The 23,298-nt window shown below is 44.1% G+C and overlaps 1 protein-coding gene across 1 annotated transcript in view; it reads left to right on the top strand.

Moving 5' to 3' along the window:
• adarb2 (adenosine deaminase RNA specific B2 (inactive)) overlaps window positions 1-20,551 on the top strand; it is a 169,008-nt gene extending 148,457 nt beyond the window's left edge. Inside the window, exons 5-10 of the mRNA XM_070985573.1 lie at window positions 641-809; window positions 4,596-4,747; window positions 6,496-6,664; window positions 11,387-11,568; window positions 17,791-17,972; window positions 19,837-20,551. Of these exons, the coding sequence (XP_070841674.1) occupies window positions 641-809; window positions 4,596-4,747; window positions 6,496-6,664; window positions 11,387-11,568; window positions 17,791-17,972; window positions 19,837-20,013 (1,031 nt within the window). The 3' untranslated portion in view covers window positions 20,014-20,551. The remainder of the gene's footprint in view (window positions 1-640; window positions 810-4,595; window positions 4,748-6,495; window positions 6,665-11,386; window positions 11,569-17,790; window positions 17,973-19,836) is intronic.
• The last annotated feature ends 2,747 nt before the right edge of the window (window positions 20,552-23,298 follow it).

The raw sequence follows: 23,298 nt of genomic DNA, 5'->3' as shown, positions 1-23,298 counted from the left end.
TGGCAGTGTCTAAAACTGTTGAAATGTGCAGAGGTGCAGAGAAGCGGCATGACCAATCGTGACCTTATTGATAGAAAATGCATTCCTTATCAGCATTTATTCTGGAAAAGGCCTTGTGGCAGCTGTGGGTCTGTTTTCTAAAATATTTAAGCTATGACACCTCCACCCGTACAAATTAGTCTTAAAGTAATGTAGTAAAAAAAATACGAAATATGAATGAGGTTTAAGGCTTCTACTGGCTTCTTCTATATGCTTTTTGAAGCCTATATGTGCTTGAAATTCAACTTATTATATATTCATGACCTCTTGCAAAACAAGTCTTTATCAATTATGCACAAATATATTACAAACAGAGAAATCAAAGTCACAGCTATTATCTGAGCATCGTGCCTTTTTTCTCTTGGCCACCTTACTATGGATTTCTTCTTAATTTTTCCAGTCGAAGGAGTCTGTTTTCCTCCTTTGTGAATGTCTGTTTGTTCTCTGACCTCTTAATGTCAAAATGCCTCAAAGGTGAGGAAGGATATACAGGTGTTAAACACAGGGTTACTCTTAAGGTCAAAGGTTGAGGAATCAATGTAGTCAATGGAACATATGACAAGCACAAGTCAACATTTATCTGTGTGTAATTGTTCAACAGGTCTGGACCTGAGGCACGCCCAGGTGGTGGCGCTATCCACAGGCACCAAGTGTATAAACGGGGAGTATCTGAGTGACCAGGGACAAGTGGTCAATGACTGCCATGCTGAAGTCACGGCCCGCAGAGCCCTACTACGCTTCCTCTACTCTCAACTTGAACTCTTCTTGAGGTAATGAATCCGTCGTCTGAAGCTGATTCCTTCTTGGGGTTCTGTACATTGTCTGTGATATTTACATTAATCCCCTGAATTATCCAGATAATGCCTGCTATAACGAGTCGATCGGTAGTCTGGAAGGCTGGCTTGTTATTGACAGATCGATCGCTTTCATCTCATGCGTCTTCACTGACCATATAACTTGTGAACTGACTTACTTACGACTCGATTTCAAGTTCCCGTCAGTTTCCTAAAGCCTGAGTTGACATTTTCAAGTTGCTTATTTCTTTTATTTACTTTGCTGTCATACACTGTTCGTTTTGTCAGCTATGTTTTTATTTTGTCTTAGTCTAAGTCCTGTGTCAGATGTTCTTGTTGGTTTTTATTCATATTTTTACCTCGTCCTGTTTGTTGCTTTAGTTCATATTATCTCATTATCTAAGTCAAACAAAGCCAAACTTATTTTATTCTAGTTTGAGTCACTGAAAACCGTTGACGTGTTGGTCTTGTTTTTGTTTTTTGTTTTGTTTTTTTCATATTATATGGGATATTTCAGTCTCGTCTAGCCTAACACAGGTTGAATGATTAAGAAAGCAGCTTTGCAGAAAGTGTGTGGTCTAGTGGACTCACCAGATTCATTTTATGCCATATCAAATTCATTTTGATGGTAATGTCAAGGACAAATAAACCTTTTTATGTCACCAAATACATCAGTTAGTAAGTTAGCTGCTCAGGTGTTCGCTGCATGCTAGACTGCTGTTTATGATTTCAAGGCATGCAGCTTTTAGTTAGTTAGCTCGCTAGTTTTAGCTCGTACTGCTGCCTTAAACAAATTTGTAATCTAACTGAAACATCAGCATGCCCCGTACACTGCAGACTTGTTCTGCTACGGTTTCATGTCGGCAGCTCACCGCATATAACCAACACCTGCAGCACCGACCAATATGAAAAAGCGTAAAGGTGCACTTGAGGCTAGACTATGTGACTTCTCAAAGAATTAACGGATTATTATAAAAAACACACCTTTGTTCAGTTCAGCACACTTTCTGCAGAAAACTAAATGTGCTCTCCTTTGAGAAAAAATCAGAAACCAAAAGGGAGAAATTCATATTTGATATTTTTTGGTTTCATGATGAGGCTCCGTAGTTCTGCATTAAGTTGACAGAATATCTAGAAGCAGGCCTTATTTTGTTACAGCCAATCAAATCTTCCTTAAAGCGGTAATGTTAGTGCTCTATCACAGGCAGAGCAGACGGTCACACAGAGCCAGACAGCAGCTAAGAGCCACAGACGCTGAACATCAACCCACATTAACGCTCCTGCTGAAGTCTCCTTCTCATCGAACTTACAAACATGACCGCGACCAAACAAACATTCACCGGTTAAAAGTGCACTGCTGACATCAGTTTGCAGACGAGAGAGCTAATTATCTGCTCAGCTGCAGGACATTAAACAGCAGGTAAACATACCTGCAAATGTCACCTCTGTGTGGGAAGGTGCTGGTGTGCTCCGTACTCTGAACAGGCTGTCTGCTGGTGACATGTTGGCTACAGCACCAGTTTGTTTACTCTGACTCTCACACCTGACAGTGTAACACCAGCACTCTGCTGTCAGTCAAACAGACAGGGACACGCCTCTCCAGACTTCTGATATTTCCCTAAGACCTTTTTTCTTCCTTTAAATGTTAAAAAAAAAACTAGTAACAATACATTTTATTCTTTTTGACTGCACAAAGTATGACTAAACGTGATTTCAGTTGAACTTCAAAGTGGCTAAATGTCAGCCAGTTTGAGCAAACTTTAGTTTAATATTGCAGTGTTACTGACATTACTGAGTCAGATCACTTAATGACGCCTCTAGTTGTTTCTATGTTTTGGTGTGACTCATTATTATTATAATTGTTGACTTATGACCACGGTGGCCAAATATTACACAATCCCTAGTATTTAAAATACTCATAATGCATAAGAATTGTCTGTTTGTGCACATTATCAGATACTATAGAACTGGATTATTGTTACTGCATAAACATGTGAGCAGCATTCTAATGTTGTCTTGGGATGAGGTAGAGATAATTATACCTGCTAAAACCTGAAGTGCAGAACATTTGTCTCCCCATTCTGGCAATGAGAGTAATTACACAAACACTGTCCATGTGCTCATGCCACCATAGGCTCCGCCATCCTCCTAGTTGCTGTAGTTTCCTGTGTCACTATGGTGCTCTGGGAAACCAATAATTGCTGGTTGGTGTAAAACGCCAGCACCAGAGAGTCAGAGTTACTTGATTAAATGCATTATATACTCATTACAGTTACATTTCACCAGTGACTGCATATTTAACTTCTATCAGCAGGTTAAACAGCCAACATGCTGCATAGGCTTTAAAGAGTTTAGTTTCCAAGGTGCCTTCGAAAATCTTATCATGCATTACATTAGAGTATGCTTAATATCATTAAATATCTTGTTTGTTATGACCTCCCGCTGCGGTGCCAAAGAATGCTCTCTCCTCTGTAATAAGCTCCATGGAAACAGCACTGCTCTGTTCACCGGAGACTTTTCAATAATCAACGAGCCATATGTGTGCTGTTCTCTCCAGCTAACTAAGCATACTTTCACAAACTCAACCGGTTCAGCTCAGGGTCTCAACGGCCTATTTGTTTTTAGCACTTTTCTAAATGTATCTGCTTTGTGTGCCTTTGCAACCTGTAAAGCACGCTCCAGTGCGCACAAAGTCTCACCAAGATTTTTACCAGCATCAGGAGACAGTGTTGATGGGTCCTAACTCCAAGCTGCCTCCAGTGCATAAGCATATATTATGTTTTTGAGCTCCCTGAGGAGCTCGATAGCAAGGCTGATTCATCAGATTAGTGGCTAGAACTCTAGATCGTTGAATGTCATATTTGCATACACAGCACTGACTTTTTGTCTTAGCACAATGCTGGATGGCAGGTACAGAGACTTTTCGGCTGAGTAAAATGGCTAATGGGGAAGATAACTCATAATGAAATGACCAAACAAAATGCCAGAACTGCCATATTTACACTCACTGAAAGGACATCGGAGACAGAGGAGAGGTTATATAAAGAGTGCAGCCGTGCTTTGCATCGGGATGCATAGTTTGAATATACTATGTGTACCTTACATACTGATGTGTGTATGAGTGATGAAAGCATTATTCCTGCTCACAGCTGAAGCAACGACCCATTTTTTATAGGTAGATTATGTATCACCTAGTCGGCCATGTTGCAAGGATGTGGGAGAGTTTTTTAAACTTCTGACTTAGCTGTCTTAAGTGTAGTAACAGCAGATTCATGAAGCAAGACTTTGTTCAAGTTGAAACATTTTTAACTGCTTTTGCCTCAGTACACACCACCTCAGACAAATTTTCATCTTTCCGCTGCAGCTCATCTAGACGCACCGCAGTGGCTTTGAGACAGTTTATTTACGGTGGCTTTTCTACATTGGCATGTTTGTTTTATATTTAATCATTATTTTAACAGCCAAATCTTTAGTCAACCTTCATGTTGCCACTTTGATGACTCAAATGCAAAGCATGTATAGGCCACAGGTTAAACTCTCCTTGAGACAGCCTGAGTGATGTCCAGGAGTCTGTGTGACAGCAGAGAATGGTCTGCGGTCAGACAGGGGGCCAGAGTCCATCTCGCTCCATCTCTGCCTCACTCCATCACTGGAAACAAAAAAGTGGAAATCCATTTCTTATGCTGTGATGAATGGTGCCCCCTCCTCATCAGTCTCCCTCACATTTGTTGTTTGCCTTTTCTCTCATTTTCACTACTGAAGCAAAAGGCCAGAGGACTGGGAGGAGTCGATATTCGTGCGGCACAAGGAGTGCGGCTACAGGTTGAGAGACAACGTCCATTTCCACATGTACATCAGCACGTCGCCGTGTGGGGACGGGAGGCTCAACTCGCCCTATGAAATCACCACCGACCGTAAGACAGCAGGCCTTTGTGTTTCTGTTGTTTGACACAGGTGGACGATGCAGGGCAAAGAAATGGGCTGTTTCTATTTAATGCAATCGCTTCCTTTTTCTCTATCATGTCATTCTCTCAGTCTCTTATTTTACACAGAGACATCTGGCAGATATTCTGAAAGCTCTGCTCTGCCCCCCCCAACACAGTCAAGAAGCTGGCATCCTTTTCATGTCACATTCCGTCTTTGGCCTCTTTCAGCCACGCTGTGCTGACTGGATGACATTTTATTGCTTACCCGCTGAAAATAAATTGTATATTCATTTAGACGGTTTGCCCAGCATTTTTCTGGTGGCCTGCGAGTTGAGAAATGTAATCTGGACTGCCGTTTCCATCAGTAGAATGTATATGTTCTCCCCCTCCTTTCATCACAGACTGAAGCTGCTATTCAGCCCTATGAATATACACTACAGTGGAGCGCATGGTGAGATTTTCATGAAACCAGTGAGGATGGAACGAGAGAGGGAGAAAAGACGACGCTGTCATTGGAGAAGCCTTTGAACCCGACGTTTTTGGTCATTAAACCTTTTTAAATGTTCTGCAGTGCGCTCTCAGAGATTAGAAAATTACTGAGTACCTTTTCCTGACTGTTCTTAAACACTTCTGAGCCGGAAGACGGGGCTTAATTTTTAGCTGCTGTCACATCAGCCTGCGCAACAGCCATAGAGGAAGAGAGGGAGAGGAAGAGAGAAGAGTTTAAGCCTAAAGAAATGAGAGTGAAATAAAAACAGCGATTATCAACATACACGCATTCAGCCTTTTAGGGAGATATCCATATTGTAATTTTACTGAAAGCAAGAAAACTTGACAGTTTATCCAGTGCTTCTGTTTCCTGTTTTCTTCTTCCTGAAAGTAGAGATTCTGTTTCTATTTCTGATGCTGTGCAGACTATGAATACTGTATATTTACAGATATTAGAACCTGTAGACATCTTGCTGCTCTGTACACCCACATGACACTACATGGAAGTGGTTTAAATGAATCAAGGTCCTGTGCTCTTACAAATGAGGTTAAAAAGCAGAGGGTTGTACTATGCCGAATATGTACTGCATCAAGGGTGCATGAAGACTTCTTAATCCAGGGGAATGGTTCCTTCTCCTCCCTTCCAAACTGCAGACTGCTTCATACATCCGGAGTCCAGACAAAGGCTTCCTTCATCAACAGTTAGACAGTCAACAGTACCAAAATGATCAATTGAATTCCCTAAAATAAGCTTTTAACCTCATTCAAACTATGCTTATGCAGGAATTGCAACATTTGTCCTTCCTGTCATCTTACTGAAACATATGTTTTATTGTTTATTGGCTTAGATAAACTTCAACTTTTTTCCAATTACATGCAGCTAGTTAAACATGAACACCAATAATAAATAGCCGAGAACATCTCTAATTATACAGAGAATGTAACACGTAAGTGCTACTTCATGTGCACTAGATAATGGATTTTTTATATTGAAGCAATATTGGAAAGCGTGACTGTTTCCTGCATGGTTTAGCTGATGTCTGTCTGAATGGAGCCTTTTGAGTTACTTTGGTCAGAAATGTGGAAGTATATCTTGCTGCTGACTGACATGATTATATGTGAAGCGTCTTTGTGTTTAGAAATAACAGACTTCATTATCAGCTCATTAAACTGAGCATCTGCAATAAGAAATGACATCTTGTGGAGCGATGAAGCTCAGGCTGTGACTGTATGTGTTGTGTTGGCAGTACACAGCAGCAGACACCTCATGAGGAAGCAACGCAGCCACCTGCGGACCAAAATCGAGTCCGGCGAGGGGACGGTGCCGGTGCGGTGCCGGGGGCCCGTCCAGACGTGGGACGGCGTCTTACAGGGCGAGCAGCTCATCACCATGTCCTGCACTGACAAAATGAGCAGGTCAGTGGAGGAAGATGTTACCTCTGGGTTTGAAACCGTCTTACTTTCTGGGTCTAAGGTTGTGTTTTTTCCTTTGTTGCCACTTTTTCTGCTCAGAATCAAACTCTCTGTTTATATTTTGCCTCATTTCACTTTTTGATTTTGCTGTCTGTCAAGTGGGTCACAGCTAAATTGGACAAAAGCCTCTTTCTGTCCTGCTGCCATTCTGAACATCCTGATTTAAACCTGAAAGAGCCCAGTCTCTTTTGGCAAGTTTAAACTGGAAATCCAATCAGTTTACTTGTCAGATAAAGTGCCATCCTTGCTGTCTTTGGTTGAGATTGTGTAGATTTGGCCTGTAGGTTTGATATTGGACTCCAAAAATGCTTCCTTCTTCACTATTTTGCCATTTTGACTTACAATTTTGTCTTGATGCTGCTTTGTTGACATTGTCTCTCTCATAAGTTAAATAGATCAGCAGTTGTATCTTAAGCACTTGCTGCTGATCTCAGCCAAAGGAGTTCAATGCCAAAGCCATTAAATATAATTTCCTGATTTCTCTAATCGCAGCTATTAGTGCATGGACTGCCTTGATTTTCTTGTAAAGGTCGACACAACATCAGAACATAAACTCCTAACAAACCACGTGGTCACCACATTCTTTCACCTCAGAGGCCTACGTAAGAGATGAGCTGTCGAAGGATTGTTTGAAGGTTTAACTTTATTAGGAGATTAGCTTCCTTATGAGAAGCAGTGATCTCTGTTTGAATAAAGCGTTTTAAAATACACTTCGTGAGCTGTGCAGAGGTTTGTCTGATATTTACCTTAGGCCGTCTGTGTGTGTAGGTGCGTGTTTGTCTTGACATGAGCCATGCTGTATGTGAGATCTTTTATAGTGCGGGTGGTGACTATTGATTTCCCATATGTGACTTGAATGGCTAATCCTGTTGTAATGAATTAGTGTATTAATCACATCATTGTTTTAATCTCCAGATCTGCAGGGCTGACTCTCCTCGAGCTTGCATATTAGTCATACAACCCTTTACCCACTGTGGGCTTTTTATTTATACTTCATCAAGTACATGCCAAAATGTAATGGCCTGGTTTCTATACTAGAATTTTAGTACTAGTATTTTACTACTGGTAACGCTCGTCAAGCAAAAACACAATGGAGCTTGTGTAAATTGTTAATGCATGTTGGCAAGCCTGCGCAGGACAGACGGCAACGCTAAATCAGGACAGCTTTGCACTTCTGCCTCCGTTTTCACACTGTCCTCATGTGTGAGGAGAGAAGGCATCGGTGTGTACAGACTGGAGCATCTTTACAGGCAGAGGGAGACGTCTACACACACCCACACACACACACACACACACACACACACACACACACACACACACACACACACACAAATACTGCATGCATGATGTTATTCACTTACTGGATATTTAATCATTTGGTGACAATATGTTCTAATTTTGAAAAGATTTTAAAATAGGCTTTTTATTCCTTGTCCAGATGCAGAACATCTGCTCCTATAGGGACTGCAATTGTCGTTGAGCAGCAGGGGCTTTATTTGGAGCAAGAAAAACATTTTACAATGAATTGAAATTTGAATACAGGAAATAAAGTATGACATCAGTCAAAGTCAGTGTAACTTTTGCTGAACTGTGGCCACAGGGACAATGGTGTAAGCTAAAACAGTGTAACAGTAGCATGACTGCTGACTGAAGTGAAATGTCAGTTACACAGCACTATCTTTCTAACATTTGCTAACATTAGCCACCATAAGCTACTGGTTATACCAGACCAATTGTATCAAATTGAGCAACAGTATGTTTTATGGCTTTTACTTTGATTGAAATTATGTGTTACTTCGTCTTTTAAAGCTAAAATAGTAATGAAGTATGAAGTAATTTAGAATGATTATGAGTATAATGCTACTGTAGCCATGCTAGCAGCTCTGTGAGGCTGTACTTGGAACAGCACTGCTTTTTGCTAAATGCTAATATTAGCATGCTAAAATTCTCACAGTTGCGAAGCCAACATGCCGATATTTACCACATTTACTGTCTTAGTTTAGCGTGTTAGCCTGCTAACATTTGCTAATTCTCACCAAACTCAGCTGAGGCTTAAACCAAACTACTGGACAATTTGGACCTCATGATGGCACATCTGGGACCGTGAATGTATGAAATATTTCAATCTGGAGACCGCTGTTACCATCCCTAGAGCCACGACGTTAGCTTGGCTAAAAACACTCAAAATTGTGCCAGTTCACAATGAAGGTACTCAACAATAGCAATTCTTTACCTCAGCCCTTGATGTAGTACTTTCTAACATATCTGAAATCAATTTTTAATATAGTGTCAGTTTTTCTGTGCCAGGACTGGCCCTCAACGGGAACTGAACCCATGAATTTAGCTTAGTAAGCACCGCACTGTGCCAACTGAGCCATACAGGAGTACAGCTGAGCCACGGTTGTGTGTGTGTGAAAGGATTGGCACAAACACACTCATCGAGAACGAGAGGAAGCGAGGGACAGCCAACGAGAGAGGGAGAGAGGTGAACCCTTCTCCTGTGGAGCCGCTGTTAATTTGACCAATTTGATTCAGTTGGCCAGGGCTGGAGATGGTGTGATTAAATCTACCCAGGTCACCAACGGGGGTGAAAGCAATTACTTTACAAAAAAATAGAGTGACGGGGGAGGGAGAAGGGACACCCTGCTTTTCTTCCCTCCCACCACCCCCTCTCCTCCATCCGCCCTGCCAGGCCAGACAGCAGACGCACTCTCTTTGCTCCACAGCCTCCCCTTTCCTTTCCTTTCCTTTTTTTTTTTATATTGCTGTAAATGATGGGTGGCCGTCGTTAAAGTGAGTGGGTCACCAAGGGCCAGTTTATCAAGGTCAGGGTGGAGGGTGGAACTGAGAGGAGCTTAGGACCGCAGACTCAACACAGCCCCACACACACACACACACACACACACACACACTGCTGCAGTCTTAAAGTGATCCCCTGGATACTCCTCTTGTCCTCTGTCACACTCATTTTGCAACCTCCCATTACTTTTTTATTCCCCCACTTCCTTCAGGTCCTGCACTTTATTATAGTTAGTTCAGCTTTGACCAACGGGGATTTTAGGATCTTTGCTCTTATCATAAACATTTTTAATAATGGCCAGTGTCTCACCTGATCATTGCTTCACCTGATAATCATCATTTTGTTTTCTCAAGGCAGGCCCGATGAAGCTCCTTCGCTAATATTTGATTTGAAGTCGACAGCTGGATTTAATTGAGGGGCCTAAATGGCTTTCATATAACGATGATGTTCTCAATTCCACTGCAGTTTTATGCAGATGAACACATTACTTTAATGGTCGCCGTTTACCGGAGGAGGGAAGAAAGGATAGATGTAGAGAGTGAGAGAGAGAAGAGGTCTCTCCCGTCTCCTCTCTTTAAATTCACACACCCAAGCCAGATGGCTGTCTTTTCTTGCATGAGATTAGAAGATGTTTCTGATTCACGGTGTCGCTTTCTGGGTAAATTAATATTTCAGGCTAAACTATTTCTGTTATGGCGGAGCACTGAGGTTGTGTGCGAGTGTGCGTGTGTGTGTGTGTGTGTGTGCCTTTTTCTGAACAAAGCTCCTCCTCTCTGTGAGAGAGGGAAGGACAGATCTTGCTGACAGATTGCAGGTAAAGCGTAGGCGGGCGGCCGCCGCTTCGCGAGCGCGTTCAGCGATTCCCAGAAAGCCGTTGATGTTAATTGACTGCTCGGGAAGCAAAAGCAGCCATAATGAGTGATTATTAAGTGATGGAGAAAAAAACCAAACAAGCAGCCGCTTTAATTGCATCCATGATAAAGAGACATTGATTAACAAAGGAGCAATGATGTAAAAATTAGCAGCATGATGTCTCGCCTTTGATTGGGCCGGAGCACCGGAGAGGCCGCAGCTCGGCCACACAGCAGGCTTTACTCTCCATACGAAGGGCAGGAATGCTAATCAACGCTGTAATTATCGTTTTCCATAAATTAGCATCTGCTGGTTAAATAGAGAGGATTTCGACAGTAGGTGGCACACGACCAGCTGGTTATAGTATCAGGCGTCCGAGCGTCTGCCAGTGATTTTGTGTCATCCGCGGATCCCCCTCAACAAATCCTGAGGTGATCGCTGAGCAATCGCCGCAAGCTCTCCTGCAGCCCCGTGCAGTGCATTAACCTCAGTGGCACTGACGAATGCACGCATGGTAATGTGTTGTTCCATGTAATGAATGCTGATGCTCTGACCCTTGGCAGTGTTGTTGTTGGTGGAGGTGGTGATGGTTTGCGTTTGTGATCCAGGGAAAGTGGGAGAAGAGTGTGTGTGTGTGTGTGTGTGTGTGTGTGTGTGTGTGTGTGTGTGTGTGTGTGTGTGTGTGTGTGTGTGTGTGTGTGTGTCAGATTATGTGTGTGCATCTGTTTGTGTCAGTCCAGTGGCTGTTATTCATCACGTCCCACATCAAGATAATGATCAAATTGTCTCTAGCTGTCATTGAAGCTCTCACTTCTGTCTCCCTCTTTTTCTCCTTCCCCCCCGACTCTTTTCTCCCTCCCCCAACTGCTGCCATCCCTCCTTTTTATTTCCTTCATTGTCCTTTCTCCTCTTCGCCTACATCTTTATAAATGCTCCTTCTCCCTCCTTCTCCTCACCTCTCCCTCCTTATCTACTTTTCAAACTCTCTTTACTTCCTCCACTCTCTCCCTCAGATGGAACATAATGGGCCTGCAGGGGGCGTTGCTGAGCCACTTCCTGGAGCCAGTGTACCTGCATAGCGTGACCGTCGGCAGTGTTCGCCACACGGGCCATCTGGGCAGAGTTCTGAACCAGCGGCTGGAGCGCCTGGGCCCACTGCCCGTCACACATAGACGCAACCAGCCCCTGCTCAGCGGTACGACGATGACACAGACAGTCAGACAATGTGATAATTACATTAGGAATACATTGACTTTGGGATGTCTTCATACCAGAAAGTAGCACAATGAAATTCATCCACGAGTCCTTTCAATATAGCCGCTGCAGCAAGCTTGGTGACATATTGACATCTTGAGGGTTGTGCAACAGGTAATGAGATTTGTCTCTTTTTTGGATTGGTTTCCGGTTTTGTCCGTGTCCTCAAAGGTCAGAACTGTCAAGATGGTGAAATCACAGTGATGTCATTGAAACGTACAACTTCTTGACTGAAATATTGCTGCTTTGGTCAGTTTCCCACATGAGTGATGAGAATATGGACTCCCAGATTGTTCATGTGACACTGCTGCAGTAGATCATTGGCTCTAAAGTTAGACTCACAGTAATTTTGGACTTTTGAGAGGTTTCAGGACACTAGCATTATGTCACAAGTGATACAGGTTGATTTGAGTAGTGATTGTTTATCTGTGCTGATACTGTATTTTTAAAATATAGCAGCTTTCAATAAGAGCAGAAGCTGATGTCATATAATATGCTCTATCTATCTATCTATCTATCTATCTATCTATCTATCTATCTATCTATCTATCTATCTATCTATCTATCTATCTATCTATCTATCTATCTATCTATCTATCTATCTATCTATTCCCATTGCATGGAAGGTTAAGGGGGCTTACAGCTCCCCTAAAACACGTCAACCTTATTACATCAGCTCTCTTTAGTCAATTTGATGCTTTATCTTTGAAACTGGGACTACAAGTACAATGACAATTACCAACATGTTTTACCTGCAGTATTTTTTTCTACTTTGGGGGCAGCAGAAACATGTTGTGATACATTATTACTTTTTAGTTGATATGGCAGATCATATAGCCATATTGCACACTCAACAGTTGCCAAGTTACACATCTGTCCAACGCAGAGAAACATTAGCATCCATTTGACCCAAATGTATGCCCAATGTTCACATGTGTCTCTATGTTGGTCTCCACCAGCGTCTGAAGGGCTTATTTGGCTCTTTAGACACTAAATGCTCCACTATGTTCACCAGTTAGCTCCTAACTAGCTGTTGTTTGCTGTTGGGCAGTCTGCACGTCAAAGGTTTTGTCATGAAAAACAGCCTGCTGTGGCCGACAATGAGGATATGAGAGTGAACAAAAACAGACAAATTGCAGGCTGGAAAACCAAAATAGTGAGTCAAAAGCTCTCAAGCTCTTCACTGCTCGGGAGAGTCAGATGCTAACTCTGGGCTTTTAACTGCAGGAGACCCCTTCTGCTTTAAACACTGTCATTTAATCCATTGTTATGATTGGAATATTGGTTATAGCTGCTTTAAAGTTTAGTCTTCTCAACTTCACGTGGAGCCAGTTCTGTACTGAACTGCAGAACATCTCAGTCAGAGATCTACTGGGAGCACATGGATGTCTGTTTGTGTTCATTTTTAATGATTTTAATGTTCTTATTCCTGATGTTAAGTTGCAGAAAAAGAAGGATTTATGTTTTTAACTGTTTAGAAGTATGATGGAAATGCACCAGGAATGGCCTGTAGCCGCCCCAGTTAATTAAAACGCTATTTAAACTCACTAAACCAAGAATTCGACAAGTTGGTTGGCTTCTAGTGAAAGCTTTTTTCTCTAGTTTTCACTTTCTCCAGCTAAATGACAGCCTGTTCTTTCTGTTTTTAAACAGTGACATACCTTTCCCTGCTAAATGAAAGCATCTCTGTGTTTTCAGATGGGGCCATCCCATACACACATCCTGGGCTGTATGTATACAGTATCTATTTCCAGAGGTTCCTTTCAGTAAATATGTCAGCTCCAGACCAAATGAATCACAACGGATCACACATACAACAGCTACACACACAGACACACACTTTGCAACTCATGTACCCCTGCTTCTCCACAGTTACATTGTGCCAGTCAGACAAGCAACAGTGAAGAAGTTGCCTGGCATGTCTGCCTCCAGGGCTCCACTGAGACCTGAGGCTTTCGTTTGTAGTGAAGATGAATGCTGGAAGAGGATCTGAATGACACCCCACTTGTACAAACTGCATCAGCCATCACTTCAGATCTAGGCCAGTCGGAGTGGCTGGGCGACAGAGACGCGCAGCGATGTAGGGCACATTTTGTAGCGAGCGTCATTGATGAGAACAAAGACGGTGACAATCACATGCTATACAGCGCATACTGCATTCTCTGTATCCACCGCACTTTTATCAGGTTCCAAGTGTACTTCTTGAAGGGCATAGGAGCTCTTCGCGTTGCGGGCCTCTGCTCCGGGTAATTGGTTGCCATGAGGATGAATATTTTGTGAGGCCTATCCTCATCAAGATTGATAATTGTACTGAATTGTCCTCTGGAGATGATAGCTGGGACGAATTTATCATTGAAGCCTCCGACCACGGCCTTCAGCGAGCATCCCTCATCATTTGTTCAACAGCTTTTTCAATGGACTCGTTTGACTTGTGTGGAATGGAGTTTTTTGGTTTCAGGTATTACAAGCTGCAGTTAACATTTGTGGTCACGTATGATCCGTTTGTTCATCATTCATACTTACTTACAATATGAAGTTATTCACTCTAACTGTAGTAAATCTCACAGTAAGTATATAGTTTGTTTAATGCCCATATAGGCTTTTTTTTTTTATAGGCTTACCTGCGAACACAACAGTGATGCTGCACAATGTCCTTTACACTCTTTCTTAATGCTGTTCCTTGTGCTGATGAATGATACAGACGTGACCTTTACCTTCTGACATCCTCTTTACTCAAACCCCCCCAACACATCATGTGTGTTTTCTGTATGTGTCCACACATCCCCAACTGTCAGATCTTTGCACTTGTAATACCTCGAGCAGCTAAAGTCTATTGAAGGGTAGAAGGTTGAGGGAAGGGAAGGGAGAGGAAGGAAGATGGACAGACAGCGGAGATGGCCCTACACCAAATCAATGTAATCACGGCCCTTATCAGACAGCCATTCAATCTGAGGGGGGCTCGGACAGAGAGAGAGAGAGACAGGCTGAGGGGAAGAGACAGAGACAGCCAGGCAGGGAGGGAGAAAAGAAAAAGAGAGCTTCAGTTGCATTCAGATGTCTGTGTGTGCACCTCCTCTCATCTCCTCCTCCAGCCTTTCATTGGCTCTGATGAGCTCCCCGGCTATTGTGTGTCCAGGGTTATTTAAAAGCAACACCCCGAGAGGAAATTCCTGGCGATCGCAGGGCCCGCACTTATCGCACACAGCCAAAGCAGCTCCACCTGAACCCCGAGGGCCAAACACATCGATGGGCTGACTTGTCCTTCACTCTCGTCCCGCTGTTCACTTCCACCGCAGCGTGAACACAAACTGTGGCTTTGTCGGTTCGGGATAAGAGGAATCAGAACAACAGGAGATAAAGGAAACAGTAATAATGGCTGTTCAGTTTTGCAGCTGATTGTGCACACATGCTCGTCGTACAGCTACGCCCTGCTTTGTTCTCATTTCACAAGTGCATTTTTTCCCATTTCAGAGTCATTTTGCTGTGTGGTGTTAAATGTGTGTGCATGGAAGTTGGAGCTTACTGTCAGAGGAGAATGGATTTGATTTCAAGGGTAAACTTCCATTACTTGTTAGGGGCCTTTAAACAACAACAAATCCTCTGCATCCATGTGTCCTGTGCTTAGCAAGCGTAACAAAGCAGCCAGCCGACATTTCGGAGATATTTACCAACCATCAACAGCTAGCTCAAAGTTAGCCGGGAGAGAGCCTGTGGGTTTTGTATGATCGGTGGTTGCTTTAAAACGTTTGATTGCATTTTATATGATGAAATATTCATATACATCCCCAAACTCAGCAAGAAAGAGCAGATCTTTTCATTCTGGTCCTGTAAGAACTGGATTGTTAAAGTATCCATTGGCCCTATACAGTAGGAGCTGTGCACCTGTTGGCACACACATGCTCCACCCCCATGAGGAACGCATTTGGAAACCCTGCAGCACCACAGTAATGCAGGATAGATGCGATGTGTACACGTAAACACTCAGGCTATGCTTTATTGTGGCTCCACAGCATTCTCAGATATTAAGCCGCGGGTATGTGTACTGTACAGTTATAAATCCCATAACCAAAGGCTCTAATTCTGCCTCTTTCATGTCTGCCAAGCACTTCCCAGAAGAGAAATTGATCAAGTCTTCAATGAGGGAAAAATCAAATTGGCTATTACAGAAACAGAGGAGTCAAGTCCATTGAAGGGATGAAATGAGCCATGAATGGAGCAGAGAAAGGAAAAAGGCGGGATGGATAGGAGGGTCTTTTGTTCAAAGAGGTGCGTCTCCACAAAAGAAAAGAGATGGGTAATAAGAGACTTGGAGGATTGTTACTGTGGCAGGCAATTCATTCCAGCTCCAAGGATCTGCAGAATAGACGAGCAGAGATTGGTGGATGGAACAGTGAAGACGGGAGTGTGGAAAGGAGGGAGATGATCTGCAGGCATGTATTGTGGTATTGTACATCAGGTATTGTACTATAACAAGCTGTCTGTCAGACAGTGAGATCAGAGGCAACTGTTGTTCACCCTTCACACAGAATCTGTCTGCTGATTTTCTACGAAGGTACCTTTAACATTGCATGATATAATAAATAACTGGGTTTGAAGCCAAGGTGGAATCCAAGACAGCGTTTCCTTTCTGAAGACAGTTTTGCAGATTTAGAGTGGATATAATGTTCAAGCAGCACTTAACTGTCAGATTTGGTCTGCCTTGACATGCTACATGTAAAGTTTGGCTCTGCCACTGTGACACATACTGCACCCAAGTTTTCCTCTGTTGAAGTATTGTCAGCAATAAGTGGAAAAGCACGTCTGTGATAAAACACAGTGCAGCGCATTGTACTGTAAATCACAGTAAACACTCCACATCAGACAGGTTCAGCTTTGATGGTGTAGAGAGGCAGCAGCTCACTCAGAGGAGTAAAATGTTGGCATTTCTGCAAACCAAGAATACATTAAATATGTATGCCTTGCATGTATCGTATCAACGTTTCTACAACGTTTCTAATATGAACTTATGTTTCTCATCAGCTGGCGGAGGCACGACAGCAAGGCAAGATGACTGTTAAGCAGCAGACCACTGCAATGAGACGCAAAGGGTTTTTATGACGAAACCTAATCAGACCTTAACCAACATAAAATTGAAGTGTAAAGTTTGAACATATATATCTGTGGTTTGCAGAGATGTACATCCTGGCGATTGGGTCCTTAGCCCTTTGGCTCGCTCTGGCAACTTGCATTGAAAATGTAAAGATAAGTAGAAAGATACTCCTCTTTCCAGCTGCCTGAAACTTCTGGCAGACCCGTTTCTCTCTCTGTCCCCGAGCAGTGTGTGGTTCGGCATTTTCTGCCGCTCCAGGCTGTACAGCTCCAACACTCAGTCAAAGCTCCTCCATTTTCCGTACGCAGAATATACTCGCTCCTATGAAACACTCAGGGTGGCCTCTCAAGGACATTTTGGCCCCGAGCCCTGTTTCGTTTCTCACCCCTCTGTCAGCTCCGTTTCCACCACCGGCCCGGCGCCTCTGCCAACACCCGAGTGCTCGATGCAGAACCTCTCTACGTGGAACCCAATGTGACTGCCGCTCACCTCCACCTTCCCTCTGCCTCTCTGTTCTCCTTCCTCCACTGATCCCTTTGTGTGCTTTGCTGGCGAGGCTAATTATTTCAGAGCGAGAAGGTGGAGGGCGGGACAGAGAGACAGACAGAGATAATATTTACAGCATTCATCAAAGCTGGCAACACTCAAACACTGTTAACTGCAGGAACTCAAGAGCAGACAAGCACTCGCACAAAGGCAGGAACACGGTGCTTGTATGCTCAATGGCCCTCCTGTTCTCACCTCCCTGCCTCTCTTGCTGAGGGTATATCAAAGCTGCAGTTTCAGGCCCGGGTTGACTCGGCTTTTTGCAGCGCTGCAAAACTTCATGTCTGCCGTTAGCCTCAGGGAGAGAGCGAGGGGAGGGTGACGGAAGGTTAAACGAAAAACAACAAAGTGAAGGTTTGAAAGGAAAATTGCAAATTTCTACTTCTTGTCTGGGTTTTGCTCACAAGTGTTTTGTAACACTTAAAATGAAATGTTTTGTTTTGCACAGTGAAGATCACTTGGATCACCTGTGAGTGAGTACCTTGAACGTAATGAAGTCACTCTCTCTCTCTGTTGTCTTCCCTGTAGGCCTGAGCAGTGCCGAGTATCAGCCGCCGGGGAAGGCCTCCTGTGTGAGTGTCAACTGGACGCTGGGTGACGCGCAGTTGGAGGTGGTCAACACGGCGACCGGGCAGAGACGGGAATCAGGGACCCCCTCGCGTCTCTGCAAGCACGCCCTGTTCACCCGCTGGAGCAGGCTTTACCGCAAGGTGAGGCCACAGGCAAGAAAAGCCAGGCTCAGTTACATGCATCAGTGCAACTGTGAAATACACAGACAACCTGAAGCGACTTCCAAGACGTCGATCACTTGAATCAAACACGCAATAGAAAATTATACTGGATGAGAAGAAATCATGCATGTGCTAATAAAATGAGCTTCATTTTTTTAAGGAAACATGTAATCATGAGCTTAAAATTTTGTTGTGTGCACAAACCAAAGCAACATTTTGCTTTGTAGGAACTTGATAAAGCATTCAGTGATTTGAATTAGTTCACTTTCAGATTCAGGGTCATTTACCAACTGTGATGTGGGGTTTTGTTCCCAGTCGCAGCAAAAGAATTCTGAATTAGCTGCAGCTCTGAAGACTTCTTGTCTTGAAATGACATCCAGGGTTCATGGGTGTTGTACTATTTAGAGCCGAACCAAACTTGCAGGATTTCCCAGAAACAAAGGGCATTTTTGCCTTTATTGCATTGTTTACAGCTGAAAGGTGACAGGAAATGAGGGAGAGCGTGCTACACCAAAGGGCCCAGGCTGGGCTTGAACCAGAGACGTTCATGTCAACGTGTTAAAAGTGGGAAAAATACTGCTCCTCCCACTCTACAGCTGCTTTCTCACAGCAGACATTTTAGTAGAAACAGCACAGGTGTAACATTAATGATAGCTCTGTTCAATATACAAACACCAGTGTACATAACAGCAGAGCACTGGCACAACAAAATGGAACACAGCCATCGCTGATATTACTAATTACACTGCGCTTTGCTTGTTATGACATGTCGAAATATCTGCAGTGAAAAAGTTCCACTAATTTAAATGTTAATTTAAAAACCGCCCTCAGTGTATCTTTTACTTGTTGGCAAAATATTCTGATGTACTGTTTAATTAATAAGAGCCTGAACAATAGTTCCATTTTGATATGACTTAATGTGTGTTTCACTGCTCTGCTCCAGTCGCGCTCCCTGCAAACGCTCCTCTGCTGGAAAGCAGGAGGCATTACTCAGGTGTTGTCACAAACAATGTGCAGGAATCACATGCAAGCACCAACATACACGCAGTAATTGCAGAAATCCATGCCAGCATCCACCCAGTCAGAAAGCACGCATGTTTCACTCAGAGACGCAGCACTCCAGGTGAACTCTGTAGAGGACGTGGAACTTCCTCTCTGCCGCGGATAAATGTGTTGGCCGGTAACGTCTGCTGTCTATGCGGCCTATCAGAAGGTGGCAGCTCAGATCTTTAATGTCAGCACGCAGAGCCGCTGCACTTTCATTTCCATTGTGAAACTTTATGTAACAGACACTGCCTGCATCGCCAAATGGCGGCCGTTAAAGCATAATGACTATGAAACCATAATTATTTGGAGGAGTACTCGAGGAGGCCCCCACCCTAAGTGCTCCCTGCACGCCGTATATAAGGGCCACGCAAGAGCAGTCACACTAATCTCCAAAAGAAACTTTCACTCTCTCCCTCTCTCTCTCTCTCCCCACTTGTCTCCCCACCGATCTTCATTGTTTCCCCTCGCGACAATAGGAATGCGCAAAAAGCACAGAGAATGTTCAATTGCTTGTGAAATTTAAATGGGGAGATTACACAGCTGTTGAAGTCCCCCCACCACCCCACCACCTCCCAACCCCACCCAAATGCATTTGTGCCGGCTCATTCGTTTTGTTTGGTCGCTCCTCTCCCCCCCTCCTCGGTGAAACCTTTAGCCTCTCTGCCCCGGCTTTATTCCTCTCTTTGTTGTCCCTCCCTATCTTCATGTCTGTCTCTGTGTCGCTTTTATCTCACTCCCAATTGCTCTCTCTGTCTTTCCTCCGTTTCTCTCTCTCTCTCTCGCTCGTCGTCTCCAGTTGGGGATCCACGTGTCCGGCTCGGCGGACCGCCAGCTCATGTACTGCGAGGCCAAGATGGCGGCGCGTCCCTACCAGACAGTGAAGCAGCAGTGGTTCAGATCTCTGCAGGAAACGGGCCTCGGCACCTGGGTCAAGAAACCGCCCGAGCAGGAACAGTTCCTGCTGTCAGTCTGAGGAAGAGTGTGTGTGTGTGTGTGTGTGTGTGTGTGTGTGTGAGTGAGTGCAGCAGAGAGTGTGTGTGTTTGTTTAACCTTTATTTTTTTAGGGTAAGACGACTCCGTGCTCTTTACCAACATCCTGCTTCACACCTTCATACCTGGAAGTTTCCCACTGCAACCTCTAAACTCTAGGCTATCACCACTGTGTGTGTGTGTGTGTGTGTGTGTGTGTGTGTGTGTGTGTGTGTGTGTGTGTGTGTGTGTGTGTGTGTGTGTTCTGGAGGTGGAGGAAGGTCAACGGGACGGCCTAAAAAGAAAATGGACAGAAAAAGACAGACTCTTTCTTCGACTTGCCCTCTTTTAAACGCACAAACACACACGTTTAAGCAAACACGCACCTAAATACCCCCCGCCCCCCCTCGGCTGTCAAGGAAGGGTGGGGTAACCTTGAGCAGAATGAAAGGCAGCCGCTATCTTGTCATCAGCTATTTCTGGGCCCCAAGGCTCCCGCTGAGGAGCAGAGCCACGGGGGAGAGCGAGCGAGAGAGACAGAGAAAGAGAAAAAGAGAGAGAGAGAGAGAGAGAGAGAGAGGTCCACGTCCAATTACCAGCCCTGTCAGGGTGACGGGTGATAGAGGAAGAGGAAGGGAAGCGAGAGTGAGAAAAAGAGAAGGACAGAGCGCTGCCCGCCTCACATTCCCTCTTCCATTTCTGTCTTTGTCCTCTGTCTCTGACTCACCCTTTGACTCCTGACTTCCTTCTCCTTTTGTCTCCACCTTTCCCTCCTTGCCCTCTTTCCATTTTCCTCCCTCCTCCGCCTATTCTCCTCTTTGTCACTTTCTCCTCTTTGCTCACGTCTGCCCCTCCACCCCTCCTCCAACAGCCACCCACCCACCTTTCAAGCGCGGCGGAGGTTAACACGACACGACGACAGGTTAATACACCCTCTTTTTTTTTTCTCCCATCCTCCCTCAGTGGGTGGAGAGGAGGAGAGGAATAGAGCGAGGTACATGCATGCAGCCGTTACAGCCTGCCTAAATACAGGTGGAGGTGATGATGGAGGAACAGGAGGGGTTTCCTGTTTTTCTCTCTCTCTCTCTCTCCCCTTCCTCTCTTCACCTGGAGAAACTCAGTCTCCACACGTGAATCGAAGCCTGTTGCCACCAATAGGAGCGAGTTTCAGTCGTGACTCATTAGCGAGGCCTCGTTGACCTGATCGACTCGCGCTGGCTCTCTGTGGTCGTCCCCGCCTCGAACAGACAGTAGTCGAGGTGGAGAAAAGTTTTCTTGTGGTCGACTTGTGGCGTTTTCATCTTCATTTGACACACTTAAACTCACCACCCTCACATACGAATCACAGGTTAAAATTCAGCGAGGTAAATATGGACATCCACGATCACGACCGTGTACATTTGTACCTCACACCAATTCCACGTCTCACGTGAACGTTCACACCGTGTGATTTGTGTTATGCAGCTTAAGCGTCGACTCATTATGATCATGACTGTGTTGTTCTGTCATTGTTCTCTTCAAGGATCCGAACCGCCACCAGCATGGCTCAGTCAGCAGGAAAATCTAAGTAGTGAGAGTGACATCTAGTGGTGTTTTCCTGTTGTTGTCTCCCTGTCCTGCTCCCGCTGAGCTCCCCCGTCCAGGCAGCCTCGTGTCCTCCCGTCAGGATACAGTATCAAGTCAAACTGTCCCCTGCCTGGCACACTGAAGCGTAGAATAAGACCTTCAGTGTGTGAGGAAGATGGTCTGACACGGAGGCAGATTTACACAGCCTGACCCTCACATGAACTGCAGCTGGCTTCACATTCAGGAGGCCATTTTCTACTCATTTAGCAGTTTTAATAGTTCTTAATAGGTCCATGTTATTGGGCAAATGATGTCCAAGCTGCTGTAAAGCAGTGAGAAGAGCACAAATCCAGAAATCCCATGTGAAGCAGCTTGACTACCTTCAGCTCTTGTTAGACCTCATTCAAAGGAAGGAGCCGAACGGGAAACAAGGCCTTTATGTTAAGTGTGATGGGTCTGTATTTAAGAGATGACGGCAGTAAAAACATGTTTTTATGTCCCATGATAGTCTGCGTTACATGTTAAAGGCTTCTTCTTCATGAGACGGTACAATTCTGGAAGACATTTACTTTTACAGATGACAAAATCTAAAGATATTGATAAAGACGTTCATCTTTTAGGGGCCTCTCATTGAACCTCTGCCACCTCTACATCAGCAGCCCTGTGATGCACCCAGAGACCCACTGCTTCTATGCTGGAATAATATCTGGCTCCAGAATTTGATTTGATGCAACTTTATTTTGAAAAATGCCCCATATAAACACAACATGAACTAAAAATGGTCTTAAAGACACACGGCCGCAGGTGACAGCATGACAGGGCAGCAACATGAGTTCATGAAGCAAGACTGTTAATTAGTTAATACTGAACGTCTGATACGTCTGTCAAATTACCAAAACCAACAGTGATCCTTGGGGCTCCTGAGGGTCCGGGGCCTTGGCGCTGGAGATCAGTTTTCAGGATTTGTGCATTTTGGATATAATCTGATTCTTTGTTTACACTTTAACCGAGCACTCGGAGTCCTGAATCTGCTCTCCTGTGCCGACAAAGTTTGTGTAAAATCTTGTCTGTGTGAATCAGAACAGACTCTGTGTTCGTCTTTCATCCACATGTGGAGCAGTTTTTTTATTGTTCCAGCGTTCATCATCAGCCTACACTCTCTCATGTCAGACTTGACATGGTTTGTGGCCACAGGGACCGACATTCCTCACCGCTGCACTCCATGTTTCACAGCGTGTTACGTATTAGCCATGAAAACAGATTTGCAGATTTATTTTGAGAGATAATAAATATAAGGCATGTCTGAATGGCAATATTGTATAAGAGTGTACATATGTAAACAAGTGTATAAAAGATGTTGACAAAGATGTGACAGAGATCCTAAAATGTCTAATTATCATGTAAATTAAAGTATATGAAGAATTGCTGCTAAGGTCTGTAAATTGCACTTCAGTAACAAATAAAAAGTGAATGTTTGTACTGTATATGTGAATAAATCCACAAAGTCTTGTAATTTTACCTTGTTTTGATAGTTTTTTTTCTGGATTAATCACATTTCGATGGCACCTGAGAGGGAATGTTAAATGAATAATATTGTATCTGTCTCATTATACATGACCAAAAATCTCATAATGAGCACTGACGCTGGGCCGTCTCCACTTTGTCAGCATCATGATCACCCTTCTGCGCGGGCCCTGAGGAGGGAGGCCCCTTTAATATCTGT

Source organism: Chaetodon trifascialis, chromosome 18, assembly GCF_039877785.1.
Source record: "Chaetodon trifascialis isolate fChaTrf1 chromosome 18, fChaTrf1.hap1, whole genome shotgun sequence".
Taxonomy (NCBI): domain Eukaryota; kingdom Metazoa; phylum Chordata; class Actinopteri; order Chaetodontiformes; family Chaetodontidae; genus Chaetodon; species Chaetodon trifascialis.
The sequence above is the reverse complement of the archived record's forward strand: the minus strand, read 5'-3'. Positions and strand labels throughout refer to the sequence as shown.